This window comes from Haemaphysalis longicornis, unplaced genomic scaffold (assembly GCF_048455015.1).
Source record: "Haemaphysalis longicornis isolate Haplotype H1 unplaced genomic scaffold, Haemaphysalis longicornis Haplotype H1 scaffold_12, whole genome shotgun sequence".
Classification (NCBI taxonomy): Eukaryota; Metazoa; Arthropoda; class Arachnida; order Ixodida; family Ixodidae; genus Haemaphysalis; species Haemaphysalis longicornis.
Window position 1 is genome coordinate 60,028,734 of NW_027526225.1, and position 25,391 is coordinate 60,054,124.

General features: G+C 42.7%; 1 protein-coding gene across 3 annotated transcripts; it reads right to left on the reverse strand.

The window, feature by feature from the left end:
• Positions 1-1,330: 1,330 nt before the first annotated feature.
• Positions 1,331-25,155, reverse strand: Frc (UDP-sugar transporter UST74c fringe connection). Of its 3 annotated transcripts, XM_077693359.1 has the most exons (13): positions 24,750-25,155; positions 24,542-24,575; positions 21,357-21,443; positions 21,176-21,243; positions 20,286-20,357; positions 18,568-18,636; positions 17,240-17,342; positions 11,832-11,924; positions 8,747-8,893; positions 6,016-6,098; positions 2,526-2,606; positions 1,441-1,575; positions 1,331-1,368 (listed from the first exon to the last, which is right to left on the reverse strand). In XM_077693359.1, exons 1-12 carry the CDS (start codon positions 24,857-24,859, stop codon positions 1,482-1,484), a joined length of 1,041 nt encoding a protein of 346 aa, XP_077549485.1. In that variant the 5' UTR covers positions 24,860-25,155; the 3' UTR covers positions 1,331-1,368; positions 1,441-1,481. The 3 variants fall into 3 exon arrangements, with proteins under 3 accessions (XP_077549485.1, XP_077549487.1, XP_077549486.1); XM_077693361.1 differs by lacking the exon at positions 1,441-1,575; XM_077693360.1 differs by lacking the exon at positions 1,441-1,575 and having other exon boundaries at positions 2,513-2,606.
• Positions 25,156-25,391: the final 236 nt, after the last annotated feature.

Below are 25,391 nucleotides of genomic sequence, written 5' to 3' on the forward strand. Positions count from 1 at the left end.
CGTAATTTTATTCACTGCACAAGTATTTGTATAAGTTTCGATTGTTATCTTGTTTGCCATTTAAGAACACCGCAAAACCTTATTGCGTGCAACAATCGGTTGCGGCCTCGGGAGCTTAGATTGGCGCAACACGAAAAAAGATTTTGAAATGCGTGATTGAAAAAAAATTCCATAAAGAATAGAAAAGTCTGCAATTCATTATTTTTTAGCCGAGAAAAGCTTTTCAATACCGCTTTTTATCTCGCATGCATACAAATGTTGCCGCGCTGCTGCCCATGGTTGCCAGCAAGATTAGTTTTGGCTCGTCTAAAAATTCAATTAAAAAGTTCTAGGGCGCCGTCAGGAAAACAGTTCCAGATTAAGGTGCAAGTGACGCCCTTTCATGAGATAAAGAACATAGACTCACCAAAATCGGTTGTCCATTTAAGGATTTCCCTATTTCATCCTTAGAGCTCAATTCAAAATATGCATAAGGAACTTCAGTCCACTTGCATGCTTTAAAGGCAAAAGCCTCGCCATAATTATTAGCGTCCACCCTGGACGAAGCGGTTCGGCCTGCACTATTGCAGTGTGCACATTTTATATGCACATCCACCCAACACAGCAGCCACCCCATTTTAGTGTCTCACTAATAGTCTGTGCTACATCGCCGTCCACTCACACCCACCTTGATTCCAACTTACCAATAAACACAATCACTAACTGCAATCATTCATTCATCTCCATCCCCTTACCAACCGTTACTATCAATAACTAATCAACCATTCATTCATCTCCATCCCCTTACCAACCGTTACTATCAATAACTAATCAACCATGAGCTTTGGTTATCATTAATCACCTCTTTAATACAGGTAGCATTTTTTGGTTCACTTCTGGGCTTCTTTCAAACAACATATTCATTGTACCAGATTTTGTACCATTCATGTCGACACCAAGGTCGTTCAAGCTCACCTTCCAGTGAAACATAGAAGGCTTTAGCGCTAATAAAAAACATTTCACTTTTCTTCCAGAAAACAAGCACGCACCAATTGAAAAGCAAATTTATCTTTTCAACAACACAGGCATGCAAAAAGGCAGCCTGCAAAAAACAAAAAAAGAAACACAGGTGTTTAGGAATACAGGCTAAATTCAAGAAGCATACAAACAAAAAAGGCACGTGTAATGCATGTATAAAACAAGTTACAAAAAACTAAAAGATTTTGATCAAAGATTAAAAACTTGGACGAAATGATTCAGTTTACAAAAGCTACGTTGCTCGAATTGCCCCATATGGCACGGGTGTGTGTCTCTTGAGCGCACATCGACGTTGTCCCCGAATGCAGTTGAGATGGTTCTCCCTTGTTCGCTTGCAACACGCTGCGTCATCTGTACACAGGAAAAACAAGCGACTTACAAAGTTACATAAACAGCGCTCGACATTCCATGCCATGCTTGTACCTTATGTGCCTCGCGCAAATCTCCCGACTCAACCGCATGGGTCAAGCCACTCCTCTAGTTAGAGCACGGACCCAAGCGCACATGAAGGAGAAGAAACAGGCAGCAAGCAAACACCATCTAAATTTTCTCCTTGTCCTGGAAGGAAAGTTAGATGGGTTACTGAGATGCAAGAGTTTTTCCAGAGAATAAAGAGTAGAGTTAGAAGAGTAAAGAAGAAGAGTCAAAAAGCGGAGAGTAAAAAAAAGAGTCAAAAGAGTCAAAAAGAGAAGAAAGTCAATGCATCATGCATGCAAACAGAGAGGGTTGAAAGATGGGGTGGACAAACTTCCCCGCTGCTTTACCCAACAGGAGAAAAAAGCAGTAGTGTTGAGGCAAACGCCTTGAAGAATGCCAAAAGCAGCATGCAGATGGTGAAAATTGCACAAGTTTGTACAGCTGTGCGAATGCAAAATTTTTTCCGCTGTAAATAGGCTATTAAAATAATGAAAGTTGACTGCGAGTTATATCGGATTTTTTCAAATAACCATGCTGCTAAATAAATTTTTAAATAAATATCGGATTTTTTCAAATAACCATCCAACAAAAATACGCAACTTTCTAATGAAGCTGCTTTAGGGAGCCGACAACATAGGCATGTTAACTGTTGAGTACAGGCTCAGATAAAAAAGCAAGTTTGACTATGAGTGAATACAGTGCGCAACAACCTTGTCTATAACACGGAGTTCAACTTCAACTGGTTACCTCTCAAAACTGCAGACTCAAACTTTTCACAAAAAGCGCTGAGGTAAAAATTTATGGTCAAGACTACAACAGTTTTCTTCAAATGCTTTTCGGCCAAGGCAAGAAAAGGCTACAGTACGAAACCTGCGTTATAAACAAGGGTTTTGACTTCTGTACATGCATTCGTGAGCGCACACATGCTTATTCAGAAAAAATAATGGCCTTGGAAGCATCCACATAAAGCAGCCTATAAAGCGTAAGAATTGTGACAATCCCATTCATCACATCATTCCAAAGTTTCACGCAAAGTGCTCCTTTCAACAATACACATGGCTTTCATTGGGGTGCTCACATGGAAGTCTCACTTTGGTTGCGTCGTCGGGATGAGTTCGTGGCTGTGCTTTTGGACAAAGGTGACATAGGAATACAACAGGCTCCCGGCAACGCTGCATAGACAAAAAGGAGAGAAAGAAATTAAAGGCGTTCCACTCAATGTGAAAGCTGTCCCAAGTGCTGTCCCAATGGGCTGTGGCGCCGTTATACTCTCACTGCTACCACCCGATGCAATTCAAATTTCCCGCCTTCGCAGTGCTCGCGCACCCCCTGCCTGAAACTGAGCCAGCGGCAGTTCTGCTCTTTTTGTGCTTGCTTTTCATCCCGCACATGCCAGCGTTGCACTGACACTTTTTTTCGCTTACTATCAAAAAAAAAAAAAAAAAAAACGAACGAGCGTTTCTAACTAAATGAACGTGGGTGCTGGCGGTTAATTACGTTTATTTTGCCTCAAGTGTACCTGCAGTTTTCTTTGTGTTAAACAACGGGGAGATGTATGACAAGCGCCAGCGGTTCACCAGTTTCGAACGTTTATGACTATATAAACTGCTTGGCTAACAAAGCCTCTCTGGTTACGCCGCGACGATGGAACGCCGTGTGGCTCTACTTGGATCCAGTGAGCGAGCTACGACGACAAGGTGAGCCCGTAAAGTGCTCTGCACTAAAAAAGAAAACGAAAACCGCTGATGCAGGAACATGTAAACAGATAATAAAGGTATGCAAGAAATTTTGAAGATGACACACTTCTTAGAATTGATAAAACTTAACTAGCAAACATTACAGAATAGGATGCATCACCATAGGCAGTAAGTCATCGTTTCAGTTTTGGTTTCGTTGAACTGTTTTGCCTTGCGGTGCAAGTGCAGTCAAAAGGTGAATGTGGATGAATGCAAGAGCCTACCAGACCTACTTACTGCTAGTCGATATACGTATGTAGATACAACATCCAGCGGCAAAAGCGTGAGATTATTAGCGCAATCAACTAGCTACTGGGATGTGGTGGCTTCAATCTTCATTACTGGCTGATTTTCATGCACAGTTTATTTCCCACACATTTTCCCTTATGCCAACAGCAAATCCTTGTAAGTTTCTTGGGACAAGGGAGGAGGGGCTTGATGACAAACTTAGCATGGACATCGCTATGATATGATGGCTTTAACTCTTTCATTATGGTTAGGCTGCGAATATTAATATTTTAGTTCAAAGCAAATTCGAAGTGAATAGTCCTTGGGTTTGAATACTTTCGAAGCGAATTCGAATAGTTGCCAGGTGTCACTGAGCTTCCTGTCACTGAGACACTGAGCTTCCGGGCCTCGAGGTGCCTTCATAAAAAAGTTCTATATCGAGTTGGCACCCGTGGACGCATTGGCCATGTCACTTGACTGACTGAAGCAACTGATGTCCACTGAAGTTCAAGCGCGGAGTGCAATCAGCACCTGCTCACTGCACGCATGCCACACGGCAACCAAACAAATTGTTTTGCCACAATTTCATTGTTTGAAACAATGAAACGGGAGCCTTGACTACCTTGACGAATGTGCGTGCGCAAGATGGCTACGACAGCGCTCTGAATGTGGCTTGTCTTGGCTCCACATGTAGTCAAGATGTAGGCCTGATGTCAATGGCACTGCGGCTTGCCTAACGAAACCAAAACTCCTCATAGTACTTGAACACAGTCTTGATATTCGTTCACCCCAAATACTTTAAAATATCAAAAATTTTAAATTCGGGTCGGAATGAATTCGAATACTGTAATATTCATTCAAATATCTGAAGCGCTTGAATATTCGCGTAAGCCTATTTACGGTACCACAGGCCATGGGACACGAAGTTCCGATTTCAACCCTCCTGCGAAAACTCAAAGCAGCGCCTTGCACACAACTATCGCCATTTATTTATTGGCAACTACCATTTCAGTTTGTTTTGTTTGCTTGCATTTTGAGAGCAGAGCAGAGGCAGCATTGCAAGTGAAATTTGAAGCTCTGAGTTGGGCAGAAGTGGTGTCCATTTCATGCCACGCTCCACAAAGGCTGTATATTGTTGCTGGGACTTCGGCAGCAGCTGCTTCTGGTTTTTCTGGCCCCAGTAGCAGCGATGACTCCAGCAACAACATGGTATTGTCAAATTTTAGTTCTGGTGAAACAGATATTTGAGTCCAACGAAATTTTACAAGGACACGCCCCCTTTTTGCCCCCAGATCCTGTGCTACACTAGCCAAAAAGGATGGAGAACGAAGGAATTGCAAGATCTGCTACAAAAAACAAAGGCACAAAGCAGAACGAACGTCTTCTGCTCTACATGCAAAGTCTAACTTGGCTTTTCGCAGGTGCGTGACTGCTTTGCTGAATAGCACAGCCGTCAAGGCTGCAAGATTGACGGGCCTTCAAGAATCCAGAACATGGTGCACAGGATAGATGTATATATTGAATGATAGCTAAGAGACATAGGGACAACTTGTACATTTCAGATTTCCTAAAATAATTTTCCGGCTTAGTACAACCGCCTATTTTTATTGTGTTTATACTTCTTCGTGCAATTTGTTGTTTATTTGGCAACTAAACTCTGAATAATTGTACCTCTCATAAAACTGGTGCTATGCATTTGAAAGGGCACACTATAAGTTACAATTTCATGTATAACAATGCTAAATGTGTCCAGTTGCTCAGGAGAGCAGAAATTTTTTTGTGAGAGCCTCCAAAATCGGTAATTTTTTCGCCGTAACAAGAGTTAAAAAGAACCTGTCCGATTGGCTCCTAACCTTTGCAACAAAAATGAAAGCCAATGGGAACAGGCTATCAGGGAGACGACGACAACTGAGTTAAGCAGCCTCACCCTGGCTCACTCTGAATGCATTGCGATGTGCGCTCAATGTCATGAATAAAATAGAGGGGAAGCAGCGCAGAGAATCATAATTCCCACTTTAAAATGTGAGTGCACATTTTTTTTTTTTACCCACGAAATCAACTTTTGTTTGCATTTTGCCTGAAACATTTGCCTGCAGTTTAGTGGTCGCGAACGGGTTCCTTTGCGAGGGTTACAAAAATTTGCGAGAGAGAGCACGGTACTATATCACAACGCTTTAACGCCTGTTCTTGCATTTTTAACGCGAAGCTTTCTATTCCGCACTGGTGCTGTCCATTGTTATGTGCAAAATGCACTGCAGGAAAGCCAACTTACAGAATGGTTTTCTATGAAGACGCATCAAACGTCTCAAGAAAAAGGCGGTTCCCGTGGCTGAAACTGAACCTGGGTACCTCAAGTCATGAAGCTTATGCCTATCCGATCGCGCCATTCCTACACGGTCAAGCTCACCAAATGGGATGGGTAGGGTTTTGTTCAGGTTTGGTCAGTGGTTGGGTTGGGGTTGATTGAGTACGGGTTTGGGTTTGGTTTGTGGTTTTGAGCTTTGCTTTGGTTTATACTTGCGGGCGACAAGCTTTGCACACGCCGCTGTTTTTTTGAGGGGAGGGGTCGATTCTTTGATGTTTTTTTTATCCTGGGCAACAGATGTCATTAACTCACCTGATATTAAGGCCCACGAAGTTGGCAAGGTTGAAGACATAGTCACCTCCAATGTACATTCCAACATAGGTGGTCATAATGTTCTGCGGAAGCATAGAAGGAGCAGTCACAAAAAAAAGTCACTGGGGCAGCAACAATCAAGTCTGACACCTAAGCACTTCTTATGGGTTGTGAATGCGAATGCATGAATGACCATCTGAATGCCTGAGACACCTTGTTTCGCCTCACACTGTCGAAGGGTTGTGTAACCTTGTCACTTGAGAAACCTTGCTTTGTGATCCACGTTAACACTTTTGAGTGGCTTCGGTCTGCCTCCTACATATTGCGCCACTTCTCGCCCATGCCGCCATGTAATGAGAGAATTGACAAGAATGGTGGATTTAGCTGCTTGTTCTTTTCCTCTCTACAGCTGTAGTGTACTAGCGGGGTTGACGACAGGTCGCAACTGATCAGTTTAAGCTCGCTGTGAGAGCCTCGTGAACAGGCTGCTTTTGTATTAGGGACACCGATGCTAAACGCCGGCTTTTTTTCTCAGGCTCGTGCTGTGAAATGCCTCATGCCATGAAATGCCCCGGAAGGAGCCGTTTGGTTACAGATGACAAAGGCCACTTTTTTTTATTATTTTATTTACCCACAAAACACCATTCAAGCAAGGCTTTTGCCTTAAAAAGTATAGAAAGCTAAAGTCACACACAGGGAAGGGAAATCAGTCTTGGAGTATACCCCAATCTATAACGACTGGGGCGACCGACCGTGTGTCCATTTATGCGGAACAAGCTAAATCATCACCACAGTCACAGTACAACTCCGCCGTTATGCCCCTTGGTGGTGCATTTTCTCGGCTGCTAGGTTGTTGAGGGTCCCCCATAGGATCCCACGCATTAGAAACCCCCAAGTTACATCGTAATTGCGGAAATATTCCCACATGCTGTGTCGAGAAATGGCACCCCGAGACTGCCTAAGCTGCAAGTAAACTCTAATAAGGTACGTGTTGGGCTAGTTGGTCGATCATATTTAAAAAGGCCATGAAGACCAAATGCAGGTTTGGTTCATTCAAAAGATTGCCTCATTAGAATCATGCTGACAAAAACCACTTGTAACGTAAACTTCGCTCAAATAAGCTACATAATTAGGAAAAAAGGGAATGGCCATGTGACGCACTAGCGCATTTTTCGCAACAGAACCTATGATGTCATACCAGACAGCTCTGTGATTGGCGGAGGCCGGCAAAAGCAAACGCAAATTAGGCAGAGCTCATAAGCTTGCCGAATGAGCTACATATTTGCGCTTAAATTTCGGGCACATTCTTTTTAAAGCAGTAACAATGGTGGGACAAACGGTGGATGTTATGAAAGTACATGTAAACACAGAAGTGCCGATGCATCCTGCTGTTGGTACTGCACGCACTATGCTTGGTTTAGCTGCACAGGACTGCGGGGCTTTGGGGTTGTCTCAGGCGACACTGGCCGATTGACACAAGCAACGGTGTCTTACGTGACCATATTTGTCGAGCGAGCACTATGTTTCACGAAATGATTTTTTTCTCCCTGAACAAAACCAAGCCAGGTTTAAATACGGTCACAAACAAACCAAAGGCAGAAAACAGCTTGCCGTGGTGTGGTGGCGCCATCTAGGTTGACTAACGGTAAACAAGTCTCCGCTCCACACCAAGTTTAGCTGAAAGACCTGTTTTTGTGACGTCATTGCAAACGTCGTTCAAACACACAATTTAACACAAGAATCAAAATTTTAGCTTAAATTGATTAATTTCGCAGTGAATAACGCATCGTTTGCTTCCGGACAAGCACTGGGGGCACTACAGAACACGAAATCTTTCGAATAAAACAAACTTGTATTTTGTTTTCATGGCCCCTTAAATGGCGCAAAAAAAGACGAAGGACGAGTTAGCACTTCGTCCGAGTTAGCACTTCGTCCTTGTGCATCCTTCGTCTTTTCTTGTGCTACACATTCTTTAAGTGCAAGTTAAGAGAAATGTCTCACGCTCGTCACTGGTGAAAAAATGCGAAAGACAATGCTGTGCGATTTCGTTTTTTCAACGGGCAAGAAAGCAGTACAGTTGTTTGTGCACAGTTCGCCACTCCCAACATTCTAAAAATTTTTCCAGTTTCCCAGCCATTGTGGTTCCCAGCTCTTTGTTTTTTTCACGTGGTCCCCTGAAAAACATATCAGTGGGTTTCTAATTTAGCAAAGCAATATCATTTCGTTACTAAAGGATAGTGTGATATCGGAGATACCATATTTTCGCGCATATAACCCACACCAAAGATGCAAAAATTTCAGCGGCAAAGTAGGGGTGTGAATAATACGCAGGGTTTTTCCTTTAGTGCAGCTTCACGGCAATGTGCCTTGTGCCGTGAAGCTTCTATGCAGTAACACTGACTAAGTCTTCCATGGCACTGATTGCGCAAAACACCGATTACGCAAAACAAGGACGAGCGCACTCTAACAACTTAATTTTATTGGTGAATTGTGACTTTCGCCTTGCAGTCAGTGGATTCTAGTTGCTCAATATACAACTTTCCTGTCTACATAGAATGTGATGTGTTGCTTGAGCAGCAGCTTTGGTGCAGCCTTTTTTGTATCAAATGTGCGGGCAATACGCCAGTATTTTTTTTTTTCTCTTCCTACGGGCAGGAAGTGAGGGTGCAGATTATACGCAGGGGCGAGTTATATACGCGAAAATACGGTACTCGCACTCGTGTGCACCGACCTTGAGGCAGCCGACAATGGTAGTGGTGAGCGCCGAATTGTACGCCATGCACAGCACGGTAGCGTGCATGATCATGAAGCCCATGACGCAGGAACACAGGAGGGAAGCCAGAAAGCCCGGCTCCGTCCAGCGCTGGTACTCAAGCACCTGCCAGAAGAAGTCGTCCGCATCAACAACGCATTCCCCACAAGCCACGGGTGCCAGCAACCACCATCGGTTCACTGCCAGTAATGCCACAGATTATCATTTCTTTTAAAACAATTTCTTTTAATTTTTAAGTAAACTCTGTGAAACTTGTCAGACTCACTGCTCCCCCCCCCCCCCCTTCGATTTCACATATGCCATTATTTTTTGAGTACGTCAATTAGCTACCAAGATAATTAGAGATGACTAGCCATTTCTGGAGGCACAGTAGGCAAAAACAGTGTTAGCCATAAAACTGTTATCTTTATGTATTTCAATACTATGAACCCTGAAGAGTGCAGTAAGAGAATTGGTTTTTTGATGTGCCACTTGGAACTAATTGTACAGCTCATTAAACTTTGGTGTTTGAAATGGGCATTTGAAAAGGTTCCTTAACACTGGTGCCACCAATGTTTAAGGAGCTGTAAAATTAGTTCCAAGCGATGCATCAAAAAAAAAAAAAAAAAAGGAACGATTTTCTTATTGCACTCACTATAGGGTTTATAGTACTGGAAAATATAAAGATTACAGTTTTATGACTAACACTGTCCAGTGTTTATGTATATATTTAATGATAGCTTAGTAACTAGAAACAACTTGTATATCTTAGAATAACAAAATTTTTAGGCTCAGTAGAATCACCTATAGTACTGTGTGTATACTTTTTGCGCATTTTTTGTTTATTTGACCAATAAACTAAATAATTGTACCTTTTACAAAACTGCTGTTATGTGTTTCAAAGAGCAATCTATAAGCTGCAATTTCATGTATAGCAATGCTAAATGTGTCGAGTAGCTCAATCGAAAAAAAAAAAATGTTTTGTGGGAGCACTCAAAATCGGCCATTTTTCCACGGTCACGAAAGAGTCCCTCAGTCCCAGATGGAATGAAACATCGACATGAAAATATAAACTAAAACATGCAAAATACAAGGTTGTGATTTGTGAAGAGGTTAAAAAGGAAACAGTTCAGGAGCACTTAAAAGGCACAATTACCACATCACATTATTATGACCAAATCAAGCGGCAATTTGGTTTACATGGAAGGAAACCTGCAATTCACGTGTTCCGGCTGTCATTTTTACGTCCACATGCCACCAGTAGTCACCAAGTGGCCAATTTTCAAGCTGCACAAGCATTTCAATTTATCAGAACTTATACAAGACATGCCAGGTTACAACACAGCAACTTTGAGGTCCTCATAATCACCCCTAACATCATTGGTTGCTGATATTCACTGCATCCTGAAGACCTCCCCAACAATTTCCACCTTCCTCTATATCTTCTGCCAGCTGGATTCATCCTCCATGTCCCAAGTTTTGTCATCCCGTCACATTATCGAATATTTCCCATTCCTTCATTTTTCTATTTCAGGGTTCGTACGGGCTTCAAAACCAAAAATTCAAGGGTTTTCAAGGACTTTCAAGGACCAGAAAACACATTTTCAAGGTCCCCATCTTATGTTTTATCTGGGATTATTTACAACTTTTTCAACACAATGCAAAATTTTGTTATTGCCCAATACCTAAGAACATTAATGAACATTTAGATAGGCGCTATAGGTTCATGAATGCTCCCCCAGCTTTATTTTTTCTTTCATAGTTTGTATTTAGAGGTTTTTCTTTTTTCTTGGTGTTTTGCTGAGGCTGCTTGATTTCAAAACTTAGTTAATGTTGCCTGCATCTCCTGCTTTGTCAGCAAGAGCATCAGCTGATATTAACTCAGCAAGTGTTGCTGCAAGGCAGGATGAACTATGTACACGTCCACCATTTGCACGTAAAAGCAAACGCAGATGGAGTGTATGGAGCACAGCAAACATGCAATGAAAGGCCGTCCACAGACTAGATGGAACATGCAAGATAGAGAACAGAAGCCGGCTTTCATGGGATCGTATCGTGACATGAATTCTATTGAGGAGTGCTGCTCCCGAAGTTGCCTCGTAATAATGAGAATCCACAACTCGTAATTTCACACAATACACTGAAACTTGATTGTTACAATGTTTTTGTACATTTTTAACAACTAAAATTCACGACAAACACTTTAAATTCTTGTGAAAAGATAGGGCCATTGGTTCTCTCCAGAAAAATCAAGGGTTTTCAAGGACCCTTTAAAAATTCTAGGACTTTCCAGGCCTTGAAATTTACACTTCTAAATTCAAGGGTTTTCAAGGTTTTCAAGGACCTCTGTGAACCCTGTATTTGCATCCATCGGTACTCACACCCCTTACTTCTGTAACTCATCACATGTTCCACCCTTCGAATTACGTTCCCTGCCCGATTAGACTTCCTTTAGGATGCAACATTCAGTAGGTGTACAATGCATGCTAAAAAAAAATTAAAGCCGTTCCACTCAATGTGAAAGCTGTTGGAAGTGCAAAGCAGTGATTCGTTATAATGGGCTGTGGCACCGTGATCCGCTCACTGCTACCACCCAATGCATTTCAAATTCCCCGCCTTCGCAGTGCTCGCGCATCCCCTGCCTGAAACTGTGCCAGCGAAAGCTCTGTTCTTTTTGTGCTTGCTTTTCCTCCCGCACGTGCCGGCGTTGCACTGCCACTTTTTTTCGCTTACTATCGTAAAAACTAACCCAGCGAGCACTCCTAACTAAATGAACGCGGGCGCTGCCGGTTAATTGCGTATATTTTGCCTCAAATGTGCCTGCAGTTTTCTTTGCGCTAAACAACGGGGAGATGTATGACAAGCGCCAGCGGTTCACGAGTTTTGAATGCTTATGACTATATAAACTGCTTGGCTTTCGAAGCCTTTGGGTTACCCTGCGACAACAGCCGCTACGATGGAACGCCATGTGGCTCTTCTTGGGTCCAGCGAGCGAGCTACGACGACAAGGCGAGCCCCTAAAGTGCTCTGCACTTAAAATAAAACGCAGAAATGGCACCCTTACCAGTTGAAAGTCACCTAATGCCCACGACAGCACGCTGAGAGGAACGACCATAAGCAGGGCATTGTAGAAAAGGAGCTCGTAATTGCTCAGGTCCTGTAAGGTAAGATAGTAGACATCCAGATGTAAGTTTTGCAACAAGGTCTCCAGTTCGAACACAACTACGTGAGAGAAGAGAGTACTAAATAGTGGAATTGATCAAAAAAGAAGTAGTGGCTCTTCAACAAAAAGAGAACACATTTTGTGGTTTGTTCCCTACTACCCGTGCCACATGTACACGAAAAATGACATTAGGTGCTTAGTCCTTAAAGTTCTAATGCCATTAATACCCGTGCGACACGTACACAAAAAATGAATTTAAGTGTTTAAGGTCTTCAGATACCGAATGATATTATTTGGGAAGGCCGTACTACACGCGAAAACGCAAAGCCATTAAATGAGTTAGGCATGATGGTGATAATGACCAAAAAGAGAATTGCATTCATAATTTAGAAGCTTTTAATGTAAAGAAAACCGTCTTACAAGGGTTAAAAATGTTTTTTTTGTGAAGAAAACATTATGAGAAATACTGTTTTCTTGAAAATGGTGTGAGCCGTTTCTAAAAGTGGGTTCAGCAGCTGCCGTCGCATGCCAGCGGTAGCCGAATCCGAAAAATTTAACACGACGACTAACATGAATGATGTTTTGCCTTTTGCCGCTGTTTTAGTGAACTTCGTCTTCTTCAGAACTCCGCCACCAAGAATGCACAAAAAATCGTCTTGTTTTGAAGTTCAGCTACGTTTCCACGTCAGCGCTCTGGTGCTGAGAGTTTCGTTGGTTTCATTTAGTGCTCATCGCATTCGAGAGTAGGCAGATTTAAGGCATTCGTGAAGGTGAATGAGTTGCGTGGAACTCATTAAACCAAAAATGACATTAGAGCGAATGGCATTAGATTTTTGCGTGTAGCAGCGAATTAATGGCATTAAAACTTAAGGCATTATGCATTTAATATCATTTTTCGTGTACATGTGGCACGGGTGTAATTCGCTGCTACACGCCAAATTCTAATGGCATTCACTCTAATGTCACTTTTGGTTTAAGCGGTTCCGCACACCTCATTCGCCTTAAAGAGCGCCTTAAACCTGCCTACTCTCGAACACGAAGAGCACCAAATGAAGCCAACAAAAGAAACTCTCAGCACCAGAGTGTTGACGTGGAAACGTAACTGAACTTTGAAATAGGCGATTTTTTGTGCACTCTTGGTGGCAAACTTCTGAAGAAGACGAAGTACACTAAGCAGTGGCAAAAGGCAAAACATTGTGTTACTCGTTTTGAATTTTTCGGATTTGGCTACCTCTGGCCAGCGACGGCATCTGCCGTATCTGCCGTAGCTACTTTTAGAAACGGCTCGCACCATTTTTTACAAAAAATTATTTCTCATAACGTTTTCTTTTACAAAAAACATTTTTAACCCTTGTAAGACGTTTTTCTTCCCGTTAAAGACTTCTAAAATATGAGTGCATTTCTCTTCTTGGGCATTATCACCACCATGGCCAACACATTTAATTAACGCCTCACATTTAATTAACGCCTTTTGCGCTTCTGCGTGTAGCACGGCCCGCCAAAATAATGTCATTCGGTATCTTAAGGCCTTAAACACTTAGGGTCATTTTTCGTGTAGGTGTGGCACGGGCATAACTCATTGCAACATCAAACAAGTTTGTATCGCTCGTTTGCTAAGAAGTGGGTTGCTCAAATGCAGGCTGTTGGTAGAAGTTTGACTAAAAGTTAGTTGCAGGAACAAAAACAAGGTGAGTACACCGCTACCAAACGTGGCACTAGACACAATGATGGAACACCAATTCATTGCACAAGTTTAACAAAACACAATTTTTTCCAGCTGAAACAAAAGTTACTTCTACAGCAGTTCTCACGTTGCCTCAAAGCCAGCCGTCACTGATTCCAAATTTTTGAAAGTGCTGTGGGGCCATCGCAGTCGCACAGCATTTCATAATACAGAAGCGCATTTGCATGCTTGTAAATAATACCTCAATGATAGCACATACATGGCAACATTATTTCAGCCTCATTAGTGCATGCCTGTTAGCCTGACGTGTTCACCACTCAAGCCATGTATCCCAGCCCTTCTTTCTTGAATTCCGAGAAAAGAAATGTAAAGCAATTAATGGCCTGTACGATTACACAAGCCATGCTTATTCACCAAGCTCAAACACAGAATTAACCTCTTTAATTCTACTGATTACTCCTAAACTACATATAAATGCCACCTCTGCACTTAAAGTGGGCAATAATTGACATTCAACTTTTATAAGGGCGTAACGAAACTTTGCGACCATAAATATTCGCATGTCTTATCACAAGTCTTTATCTACAAACCTTTTCAGATTCAAAGAAAGTTTAACTGCCACTGTTTTCACACCGAAGCACAAGCACCAGCTGCTACCTCCTCACAGGTGCCACGTATTTCCAAACACGCCAGTTTCCGCCCAAATAATTTAAGAAGGCCGCAATGTATGATCTAAATTTACTTTGCATCATCCGCAACAACATTTTCCCGGTTATTTCGCAATCAAATAAAAGCCAGCTTTCGTGTCTCTGGATTTGGCCTTCCTTTTCCCACGGACTGTTGGTGCCTTGCATCGGCGCCGCGACAAAATACGTTACGCAGCGAGTCTCAGGAATAAAGTACAGTTAAACCTAAAATAACAAAGTTGGCGAAAATTCGCAATTTTTCGTTACATGCAGGTTTCGAGTTCAGGCTTGCGTGAATGAAGCAGATACAAAACAACAATGCTAGACATCAATGGTGGTGCACTCGCCCTTAAAGGATTTATTGCACAGTGAAAAACTCCGCAATTTCCGCCTGCTGCTTCCCCACGAACTTAGTCACTATACGGCACTCCAAAGACGCGAGGTCACTTACCCCCTCATTCACAAACGTAACTTAAGTATAACTTTTAGCTTTTGACACTTTTCGGTGCCTTGATACGCGGTTCATTGGCCAAACTTAAAGGGACAGACAACCGCTTTTTGTCGAGTGTATAATCTCTATCCCAAATGAAAGGGCATCACTTAAAGCACCTTGACGAGAAACGGTTTTGCTGATAACACCCTAGAACTTTTTAAATCAAAATTTTTAGATCTGCGAGCCGTATGTGTCCCTCCCAAAACTAATGCTGGCAACCATGACACAGAGTAGCTCGGCAACACACTTTTGTCTGTGTGCGAAATGAAAAACGATATTTAAATTGTCCCCAGCTAAAAAAAAGTTTGAATCGCAGGCTTTTTTGTTCCTTTATGTGTTTTTTTAATGCAACGGTCTATTTTGCATGAATGCGCCATCTGTTGGGATAGACGATAGGTAGAATTTGGCTTCACGTTGTGGAGGTCGGAAGTTTGATTCTACCCAGGTGCGACTTTTTTTTTTTTTTTTAAAGCTGCCGTTGGTGTATTTGGAAGCTGATCAAATATTTTGGCAAACGAAACGCCCCTGACTCAGGCAGAATCATTAAATCTCCTTCATGGGTCTGTTTACTGAACGCTGCTGTTGATTCTGGCCAAGGAGGCTCAGTTAGCTACACAGAGAGCCACCCGGCGACTGCAGGCGGCGTGTCTTTAAAATTTTCAAAATAATGTTTAGAAATACATATACAATTTAACCTTTTACAAACACTTGAGTTAAAAGCTTTTCAATGCGTAAATAAACGCTTCAGCAGTTACAGTAGCTGCTAGGTTTGCAGGTCACGTGACAGGGACACATATTGTAGTGTCAAGTTTCGACACTACGAACCGCCACCCTTCCGATTTCAGGAAGTTTGTTGCCAAATTAAAATTATTTCCGCCAGTTTGTTTTAAAATTGCTTGTGATTACCGGGCTATATAAAACACTGGCTTTCATATGAGCTAGAGAACATATACGCGACAAAAATCGGTTGTCTGTCACTGTAAGCTGAAAGGGTGCCTTTGCGCTAACTAGATGCTCTTTGCCGCACTCAAAATTGTTGATATTGTGCTAGCGTGGATGCTGTACCTGGTGGGGATGTTTTAGATGCAGAGCATCTGATTCACTCGCCTTGTCCCTCCGGCGGCGTCGTCGTTGTTGTCGGCGTTGTCCACCCCTCTGCCATTCTCCTCGCCGCGCGAGCTGCGCTCTCCGCCGCTCACCCCCTCTCCTCTCCGATAACGAACACTCTCTCGCGAGGGGCATTGGATTGGATTTGATTGGATTGGATTGGATTGGCTTGGCTTAGATTCGGTTGGATTGGATTTGGATTGGATTGGATTAAAGTGGATTGTGTTGGATTGTGTTGCGTCATAGCCGCGGCACGTTGCGTCATAGCCGCGGCAGACGCGCTGGGGCCGGCGCATGTGCAGTACTCTCTCTTCCGCGGTTTCCTCTCCTTCGGGCGCGCTGCGCATATAACCGGTGTGCCGTTCTTCGGCGAAGCAACATCCACGCTTGGCTCAAACACCTAGAGTCCACGCCGCTTTACAAGTACGCCAACGTCGTCATCGACTGGGACCGGCTTACGCAGTCCCCTCAACGTTATGCGCGCTATAAAACGCGTTCCCTTCGCCGCTCCGCCTATGCGTCGCATCTACACAGGGGTTCCCGCGAGGGGAGGTGGGAGTTTTCTTTTTTGCCAGCGGAAGAAGCGGCATTTAAAATTGCGAGCTTGTCTTGAAAAGACAGAATTTCTTGTTTCCTGGCAGCAGAACTCATCACCGACGAACCGACACCACAAATGGCGATAGAGATGCGCGACTACACACCGACAGGCAGGCCTAGCACCTTACCAACACCGCACTGACGCTCGAAACGCGAGGTAAATTGCGGTGCGGGCGAAGTTCGCTAAATTAGTGCACTTCTCGAGCCCTTCAAAAAAAAAAAGTGCAACAAAAAGAGCATAGCGAAATTAGTGTAGCGAATTTGTTATATCAAGGTTAACCGTCACAACGCCTTCGTTATGTAGAAGTCGCAAACACATGGGTTTCAATGAGGCTGGCAATGGGGAATTGGAAGCATTTGTTAAATCCAGGAACTCGTTACTTGGAAGTTTGTTACATCCAGGATTAACTGTATTGCATACCGGAGCGCCAAGAGCATACCACTGTTTCAGCTTAAGTCGCATTTTAAAAAATATTCTCTCGAATACAAACAACGCAAAGTAGCATCGTAGTTCAGTGTCAAGGTTTCCAACATTCACTTAAACTGTTGGGCAGCCCGGTAGCGTTAAAATGTAGGCCGATGAACATTTATGGACATTAGCAGCAATAACCACTTCAGCTAACACGTTTTAAATGATGCGCTTTCATTTTGACTAAACTTGACAATACCCGACAAGTTTAAGCTGTACTTTTAAGCAAAAGTGGATAGCCAGGTAAATGCTGACGTAATGCAGGCTGCTTACCTTAGCGTCAACCTTCTTGCGGATGCAAATAATGTTGGCTGCAGTGAAAAAATCGTTGAGCAGGACTAGTGTGTATCCGTCGAAGTCGAAGGAAAGGTCCTTGCTGCAACATAAAAAAACAGCGCTAGGGTCATCTTAAGGAGGCACACTGGTCTTAAACAAAAAAGTTAATTTATAGAGTTATAATGGTGAAAATTGGGGGGGCTGTAGTTTTTCATTCTGATTGTAGATATAAAATTCGTTTTCGTGTAAACAACTATAGTCAAATTTATATGAATTTTTATATTTTATTTTTATATTTGATTTTTTGATAGCCTTTGTACAACAAACTGCCGGAGGGATGCAGCTGAACAAGGTACCAGTGAACTGGTACCTCTGCATCTGTTCAGACGCAATTTATTTAGCAGAAACAAATTCTCAACGAGTTAAATGCTACGCTGCGGTCATCGTCGCTGAATTGGCCGAGAGTATAGTGAAATGGCAGTTTTGAGGGCGCCTTCTTTCGCAGTTACATATCATGCACGAATCGGACAAAAAGATATGTGTGGGAATGTGATTTTACAACATCGAATTCTCTTTTCGACATGTTTCTAATCTGAAAAAGATAAGGCCTGCAACAAGTGTTCTCCTCTAAAGTGCTTTCCTTGTGCTCACAGCTATCAAACGGGTTTTTGAGTTTTGAAGAAAAAACTTCCCCACTTTTCTTTTGTTCTTTTACCTGTGCAAAAAGCGGCCGCGAAGCAACCAAAGCCAATAAACAACTGTTATAGATTTCCAGAAAACATTTCTTCAAAATTCCCTTATTACCTGTACAGTATGAAGCTGAAATAAATGGAACATCCATCTTTCTGGAACTCTCTTGATACAAGTGAATTTGCCACCACTAAGGCAGCAAAACGTTAGTTTTTTTTTTCAGTTTCCTTAGTTGGACCAGTGCACCTAGTAACGATGATTTACCAAGAACAGACTGTTTACACCGCATTTCAAGCCCTTCCAAGCAACTATAATATTTCACAAGTGCATTGCATAGTTATGAAACTACCAGCGAGTGTTAAGGTGTGTGCAATCACACCTGCGGTTAAAATTTAGGAAGACCAATAACACACGCCACCAATGTTGTCAGCACAATGAAGTTCAGCTAACACGTCCTAAAAAAAACCTGGTATAATTTTCACAACACTTATCCTAAACCCCTAGCTAGCCAAGCTGTCATGACATCCTAGCCAAGCTGTCATGACATCCTGTCATCCTAGCTAGCCAAGCTGTCATGACATGTCGCTTAAATCGAATTTCTGATCGATGAGATAAAAAGACGAACCGCAACTTACCATGCAGCTGTCACTGCACCTCCGACCATGGCGAATACCGAGATCACGACAGCCTTTTGAGGCACTTTTCTGAAGTAAAATGTGAAGCACACGCTTTCTATAGAATCCTATGGCACTCAAAAGCAGGTTATTTTGAATTTTGCGAGGCACGTCCACAAGCCCACTGTCACACGTACAGACACTCACCTTCATGTGCCACTTCCCTTCCTACCTTGACTTTTAGCCCTCAAAAGAGCGTCCAGAACTTATCTTCAGAGCAAAAAGCTACCCTGGACAGAACTCTGTTTTGCCTGCCTTCTTTGTTCCTTGCACTTGGACAAAAATAGCGCTGAGAGGCACTCTTCACACCCCTTGTAGTCCCTCTCAAACACAGTGCTAGATTATGCTTTCACTAGGGTGTACGTGCACACCACTCTTTACACCCTTTGTTGTTGCTCTCGAACAGTGTTAGATAACGCCCTCACTAGGGTGTACGTGCACACCAACACAGCACCCATAATCCTTAAAAAGAAACATGCTATAGTGGTGCCTTCTCTCCTTTAGTACATTCAGAGAGAATCGCTATCACCATCATGTAAGACAAATGGCCGTTAAAGATAAATTTGGCCTCCTGGTAGAGGGCAAGAAAATCAGGCATCAACCCTGCCCACACATAATCAACTGCATTGCCTGAAACATTACCACACGAACCCATCACAACAACATTGTGAGATGTTTACAGGTACATCAAATGCAGAAGAGCACTGCTGCGTACTATTTGTGTGAGCTTTTTAATTTGTTGTGAAGCTAACATCTCAGCAGAGAAATGCTAGGGCACAGGAAGGCGCATTGAATAACATAGAAGCCAATGACCTCTAAATTAAGACCCAGTTGCCGACCATGCGCCAGTTGCGCTGTCTGCAAGCTTTGAGGAAATGACAATTATAGAACAAGCCAAATGCTATCAACACCAAAACAAAACAACAAATACCACGGCGACGCCCAGAGAAAACTGACAGGCCTAAATGTGTGCTGGCCCCTCAATCTATGTGGTGACTCAGTACACCTATAGCAGTGCCAGCCACTGTTGAAAGAACCTCTGTACATTGCTCAGCCCATTGGACTTTGTCTGCTCCTTAGGGTGAAGTATCACAGCCTAAAGACATTTTACACTGTGTACCAGTTACATAACAAATCGATCTCTCTCTACTCCTCAAATTCACTTTACTCCCAATATACACTCCTTTCATGCCTACACCCCTAACGACTACACCTTTTTATGCTCCTCTGGAGAGATCATCTACTCCAAAAAGTGGCCATCTTTAAAGTGTCTGCACTTTTCCAGCTGTGTAAAACTCTTAAGCAAATGTTTATGCCTCCCAGCCCATCCCACACATCTGTGCTACCTGGCCACTCTTTACACCCTTTTTAGTTCCTCAAGAGATAGGCTCACAATAGCCTCACGAAAGACCACCCAAGTCAACCCACTTTCCCAACCCTCCAGAGAAAGACTAACAATTTACACTAAAAGCAAACTAAACACCCTCAAAATGTATCTCCGCTGATATATCTACGGTTAAATGAATGCCAATGTCTTGAAACTCCTCACCTGCATCTGTGCTATGCAAAGTTTAGACATCAGCCAGAAAAGTAAAGTATCATCGCAGGGGGGGATAAAGGTACGGAGTTGATGTATACCATAAAAACTCTTCTTTTCAGGCAAACATTTGTGCACTCACCTGAGCACCAAGTACTCCCCGACGAGAGTCATGAGAATGGAGAACCTCCTCAGCGCTGTGAACATGGGTAAGCTGGAAGAAAATTAAAAAGGATCAGAATGGAAAAAAAAAAAGACTTTTTTCAAGCGTCAAAACAAGTACTGCATTTCTGAGATGATTTCTCTCTACAAAGAAAGCAGGTGTTTGCGCAGTATTTTTATCACAAAATGAAATGAGGCCAAATTTTCCGGTTGTTTGCACAAATTCGGCGGTTGTCTAAATTTCTCTGTATTGTGCTCAGAGGCTCAGCAAATTTAGCACACCAGACATTGAAAATGAGAGGTTAAAAAACAAATGAAATCAACTGCCATCACTACACAGATAATGCAGCTGTCTAACTTGCCCGCAACGTAAAAGAAACAAGGAGAACAATCAAAGCTCCGGAGAGGGGATCTATCAAAACCTATCACAAAAAGAAATATAAAAGACAGAGCACATTGTTACCTGCTATTATTATGACACAAAGATGTTTCCACCCTACCTTGCCTGTCATGCCTGAACAAAAGCCTGTCATGCTAAGAAATGTTAAAAAAAAAAAGATCTTTATTCATCTTTTAAGTTGCCATAAGAAGCTGCCCTAACAAACTATAACACCTGCCACATGGCTGCAGCGAAATGTCATCTTAGCTATAGGAGGGCTTTTTGAATGTCTATGTTGCCACAATGCCACGATGTTGTTCAATGGTGCAACTGTCCTACATCCAACACGTTACTCACATGCCTATACTATGCACAACTAGTTTAATCTAGTACAAATGTGGTTTAAGTGGCATAACATTTGCTTGTAACGTAAAATATAGTAAGAGAGGTCCACCTCAGAGGTTAGGAAAGATACATAGGGGAAGCTGCACCTGATTTTTTGCGTGCCTCCCAGGCCACAGATGAGGTTGGCTCCAAAAAATATTGGGAGAGGAAATACCTGCAAGACAAAGCCGCAATCCAAGTACGTAATAAAGCCAGTAACAACAACAACAACAACAAAAGCCCTTTCATAAAGGGAAGACATGAATGACACGCGTAATCCCTCCTCACCTTTGCGCAAGTGGCGAGTGATATATCTGGGAAGTCTATGAACCCCGCCTGTCGTAATGCCCATACGAGGACAATGGTAATTGCCATCTGCAAAAACAAAAACAAGATGATGATGATGATGATAAGGCTCTTTGATATCAGCATCAGGCAAAGTCTCCATTGAAGTTGATTGATGGCTACTGATTGAGCTTAATTATTTCACTAGCCATTTTTTCACGCTTTGAGCAATCTACACCAGGCAAGTACAGTAAACTCCGTGGGTACTTTCCAGGCCCTTCGCTCGCTGACGCCTATCTTTGAGCTGTCGTTCCAAGTATGACTACACAGAAATGCTGCAGACATTAGAGTTCGGTGAAGTCAGTACTGATTTAAATAATTTAATTTGTCATTCTAGGCAAGCCTTCCTCTTTTGATATGTGCTGCTCTATGCATATATGTATGTTCAGTCATAGACAAGTGAACCATGATCTCGAAAATACGAACCAAAACACACAAACAGCCTGACTTCTTTCCATTCAAGTCAAACTGACATGCGGCTTAATTAAAGCAACAAAGTTTGGAAATCTGGCTTTTAAAATATGGTTGAACGTCGCTACGACGAACACTGATATAGCAAATTATAGGCTATAGTGAAATAAATACGAACTTTGGTTGGTCACGCTTGATTTCAATGACACTTATTCTTTTATAACCAAAGTGAAGCTGCGAGAGTTGCTCACAATTTCAGATATAACGAAGAAATATTTGACCAGTAGGCTAAGAACTACCTGGAAAAATTACCAGTGTCTGAAACTGCAGTAGAAAAGGCCCCTTTGTTCGTGGACACTGTGGAAAAATTTATCCTGCTCAATGCTGCAAATGGCCACCCGACAAAGATCGCATCATTCCTCAAAAAAGTAGGAACACAGCCCTGTTTTGTCAAATGGACTTCGTTCTGTTACAATTTCCTGTTTCATGTTCCTGTTCACTGAGCTTGAAATTTCACAAGGAGAAAGATAAAATATTAGGTTAGAAGATTAAAATAATGTGTTTTCGTATGAAGGATTTTTGCGGGAGCCAGATTAACAATTGGTTTGAACCGATTTTTAGCTCTACTGTTACAACGAATATCGGATATAATGAACTAAATTACTGTTCTGATACTTCATTATAACGAGGTTTGACTGTATATCAATAGCACGCCATTATTAGACCTCCATAAACAGTATTTTTCAATTTTGCGTGTTTGATTTATATTTTCGTGTTCGCGTTACGTCTGTACATGACTGTATACTGGAGTACAAGCCTAGCTGAGCCTAACGTCAACTTATGTGCATAGGAAATGCACTTATATGCATTGAGAACGTAGCACTTATATGCTTTGAGAATACAGCAATCACAGCACCGATAGCTGAGGCTGTAAAAGAAATGCTTCCTCATTTGTATATGCTCAAGCGCATCACTCACGACACTGCCAAATGATGCATGCTACACAGTGCACAAAACTAAATGCAGCGTTTCATTGAAAACCGTATTAAAGCAGCCACCCTGTCGACACTGAAACCAGCAAAGTGCATGCGGACAAATCACACCACTTTCTCATTTGCCTTCATTGAAAACCGTATTAAAGGCATTGACACTGAAACCAGCAAAGTGCATGCGGACAAATCACACCACTTTCTCATTTCCCTTCTATGTTCAGAAGAATTTGCACGTTTTATTCTGTATTGACATTTTGTACAGGTTTCCTTGCATTTTGTTTCCACTGTGACAGTACCGTAACCATAGCTGCAAACTCCAAAACAAACAATTTTTTGCATGAGGGAACTTCTTGATGGAGATTATCAAGCAGAAGTTTATTTTTACTAAGTATAGCAGTTCTACATTACTAACCACCACCTTCTTTCCTCTCTCTCCTAAATCTTGCTTTTAAGTGCTTTCAGCACTGCCTTTTGTACAGCTGTCATTTATCATAACAATATGAAGTAAAAATTTTGAAATATTTCTGCAATTGGAATATAATTATTTTCAATAAACATGATTTATGCTGTCTGGTTAGAAATGTTGCCTGACCTGAAAACAAAATTATTCATGGGAAGTTGATGCACTTTCCCTTTCCTCCTACACCTTTTTTTTTTTTAGGATTGCAAGTCCGCAAGCTAGTTAGAAAAAAAAAAATACATTTTGCTTGCGCATGATTGTTCGACCTAGCTAAGCTTGCAATGTCGGCAACATCCGTAGAGCAAGGCAGTAACGAAAAAAAAAAAAATCCACCACCAGTCGCATCAGAACTAATTGCGTCCTAGGCGCAGCACGCAACAAACGTTATCTGACATCGTATCGCTAAGGAGAAGGCACACAGCCTCCGCGCTGTTCTTCATGAAACTTTTTTTCCCCTCTCAACTCTTACTGCATCGTGCCGCTCTCGACCGCCGTGGTTTTTCTTAGAACCAATGCGGCGGCCGTCTGTGGGAGGCGCTGGCCGAATCTGCAATTACCGGATGCCGACAGAAGCGATTAACTGGATCCCCGCAAAACAACCACAGCAGATTTTTGTTTTTCACATTCGCTTAGTTTTCTGGTGCTCTATCGTGATCAAGCGGTTACAATTTTGCGCTCACATTTCATAAAATCGGCAGTCAAAGTTAAGTGTAGTTGTGAACGCCCAAATCTATGCTTTTTTTGCCACGCGCGCTTTCCGCGGAATGTTTTGCACGAGGGGCAACTGGCGCAAATTTTGACCAGCAACTTTCTGCATTCGTGCTACATGCAAACGATCAAAAAGACTCAACAAAACCTAGGAAAGCATACAAAAGTAGCTTTACCCACTTTAAGCTGTACATGAAAACAAACGAAACTAAACTATAGGCACCGTGGCACAGTTGACAAACTGCGGTGCGCTGTGGTTATTCCTTCAATGGTAATACAAAAAACCTTTATTAAGAAATCTGAATATTCGTGAAGACGAAATAAAACGGAACGATTCAACGACAACCACTTTACGCGCTATGCAATTGTCACATGGGTCCATCACTTCTCTGTGAACCACAAGCGCGTTGGATTGCCAAACCGACAGTTCCACTTCGGTAGCCGCTGCTCTTATTATCGCAACAGTGCGTTGCTCACGCTACAGCCATTAGCTTATTTCGCGCTCCAGTTCACGCTATATAAAAAACTAAGAAGCGTAGAGACGAGGAAGACCCTACCTGGCCGACCCCCAAGAAATACGGCGAAGGGAACCTGTCAGGGAGAAACAATACGAGTAAGAGAACGCATAAATCAATGCCTCCGCGCGGCTTGACACTTGACAGGTGAGCAAGACGAAAGAGAAACTTCCGTGACGTAAGAATCAAATTTCCCGACAGAGAAAACGGTGTGCGAAAATGTTAACTGAGTAATGGGGGGAGTACTAACCCATAGGTGGTGAGCACGACTTTGTTGATGACTATAATGAGAAACGATACGACACCGTAGAAGAGCGCCGACAGGATTTTTGCCCGGGAGCTGATGCGGGTGTCTTCCATCGCGGCGTTTGGCCGATTGAAATACCCGGCAGCGCCGAGCAGTGCGCGCAACACGAATCACTGCGAATGCCACCGCGGCACGTCCATGGCTTCACTTGCCCGCGGTGGTGTTCCTGGCGCATCGAACGCCTGCACGGCGGAAAATATGCGCATATGTGAGCGTGCACACGCAACAAACGGCGTGAACAGGCTTGCCGCAGGTGACACAAGCACGACAACGCGAGACAAATAGGTGCTCTTCGCTTTTCTACATGCGCCTTCTCCGCTCCGATTCTGAATGCACGGATGTGACGTTACGGAAGCACACTTGAGCACGTTTTCAGTAACGCCGCTTTACGGCAGCACCTACACCTATAAAATGTGAGCACAACTAAAATAAAAAAAAATAATAATGACACGTGTCAATTTATTTTTGTTGTATTTAAGTTATATTTAAATGGTTGAGTATTGTCAGTTAAAAAGTTGTTGTTGCTAGCGCTAACAAGTGGCGATATTTTAAACTAACTTCACGCGAAGAGCTGACGGGAGGATG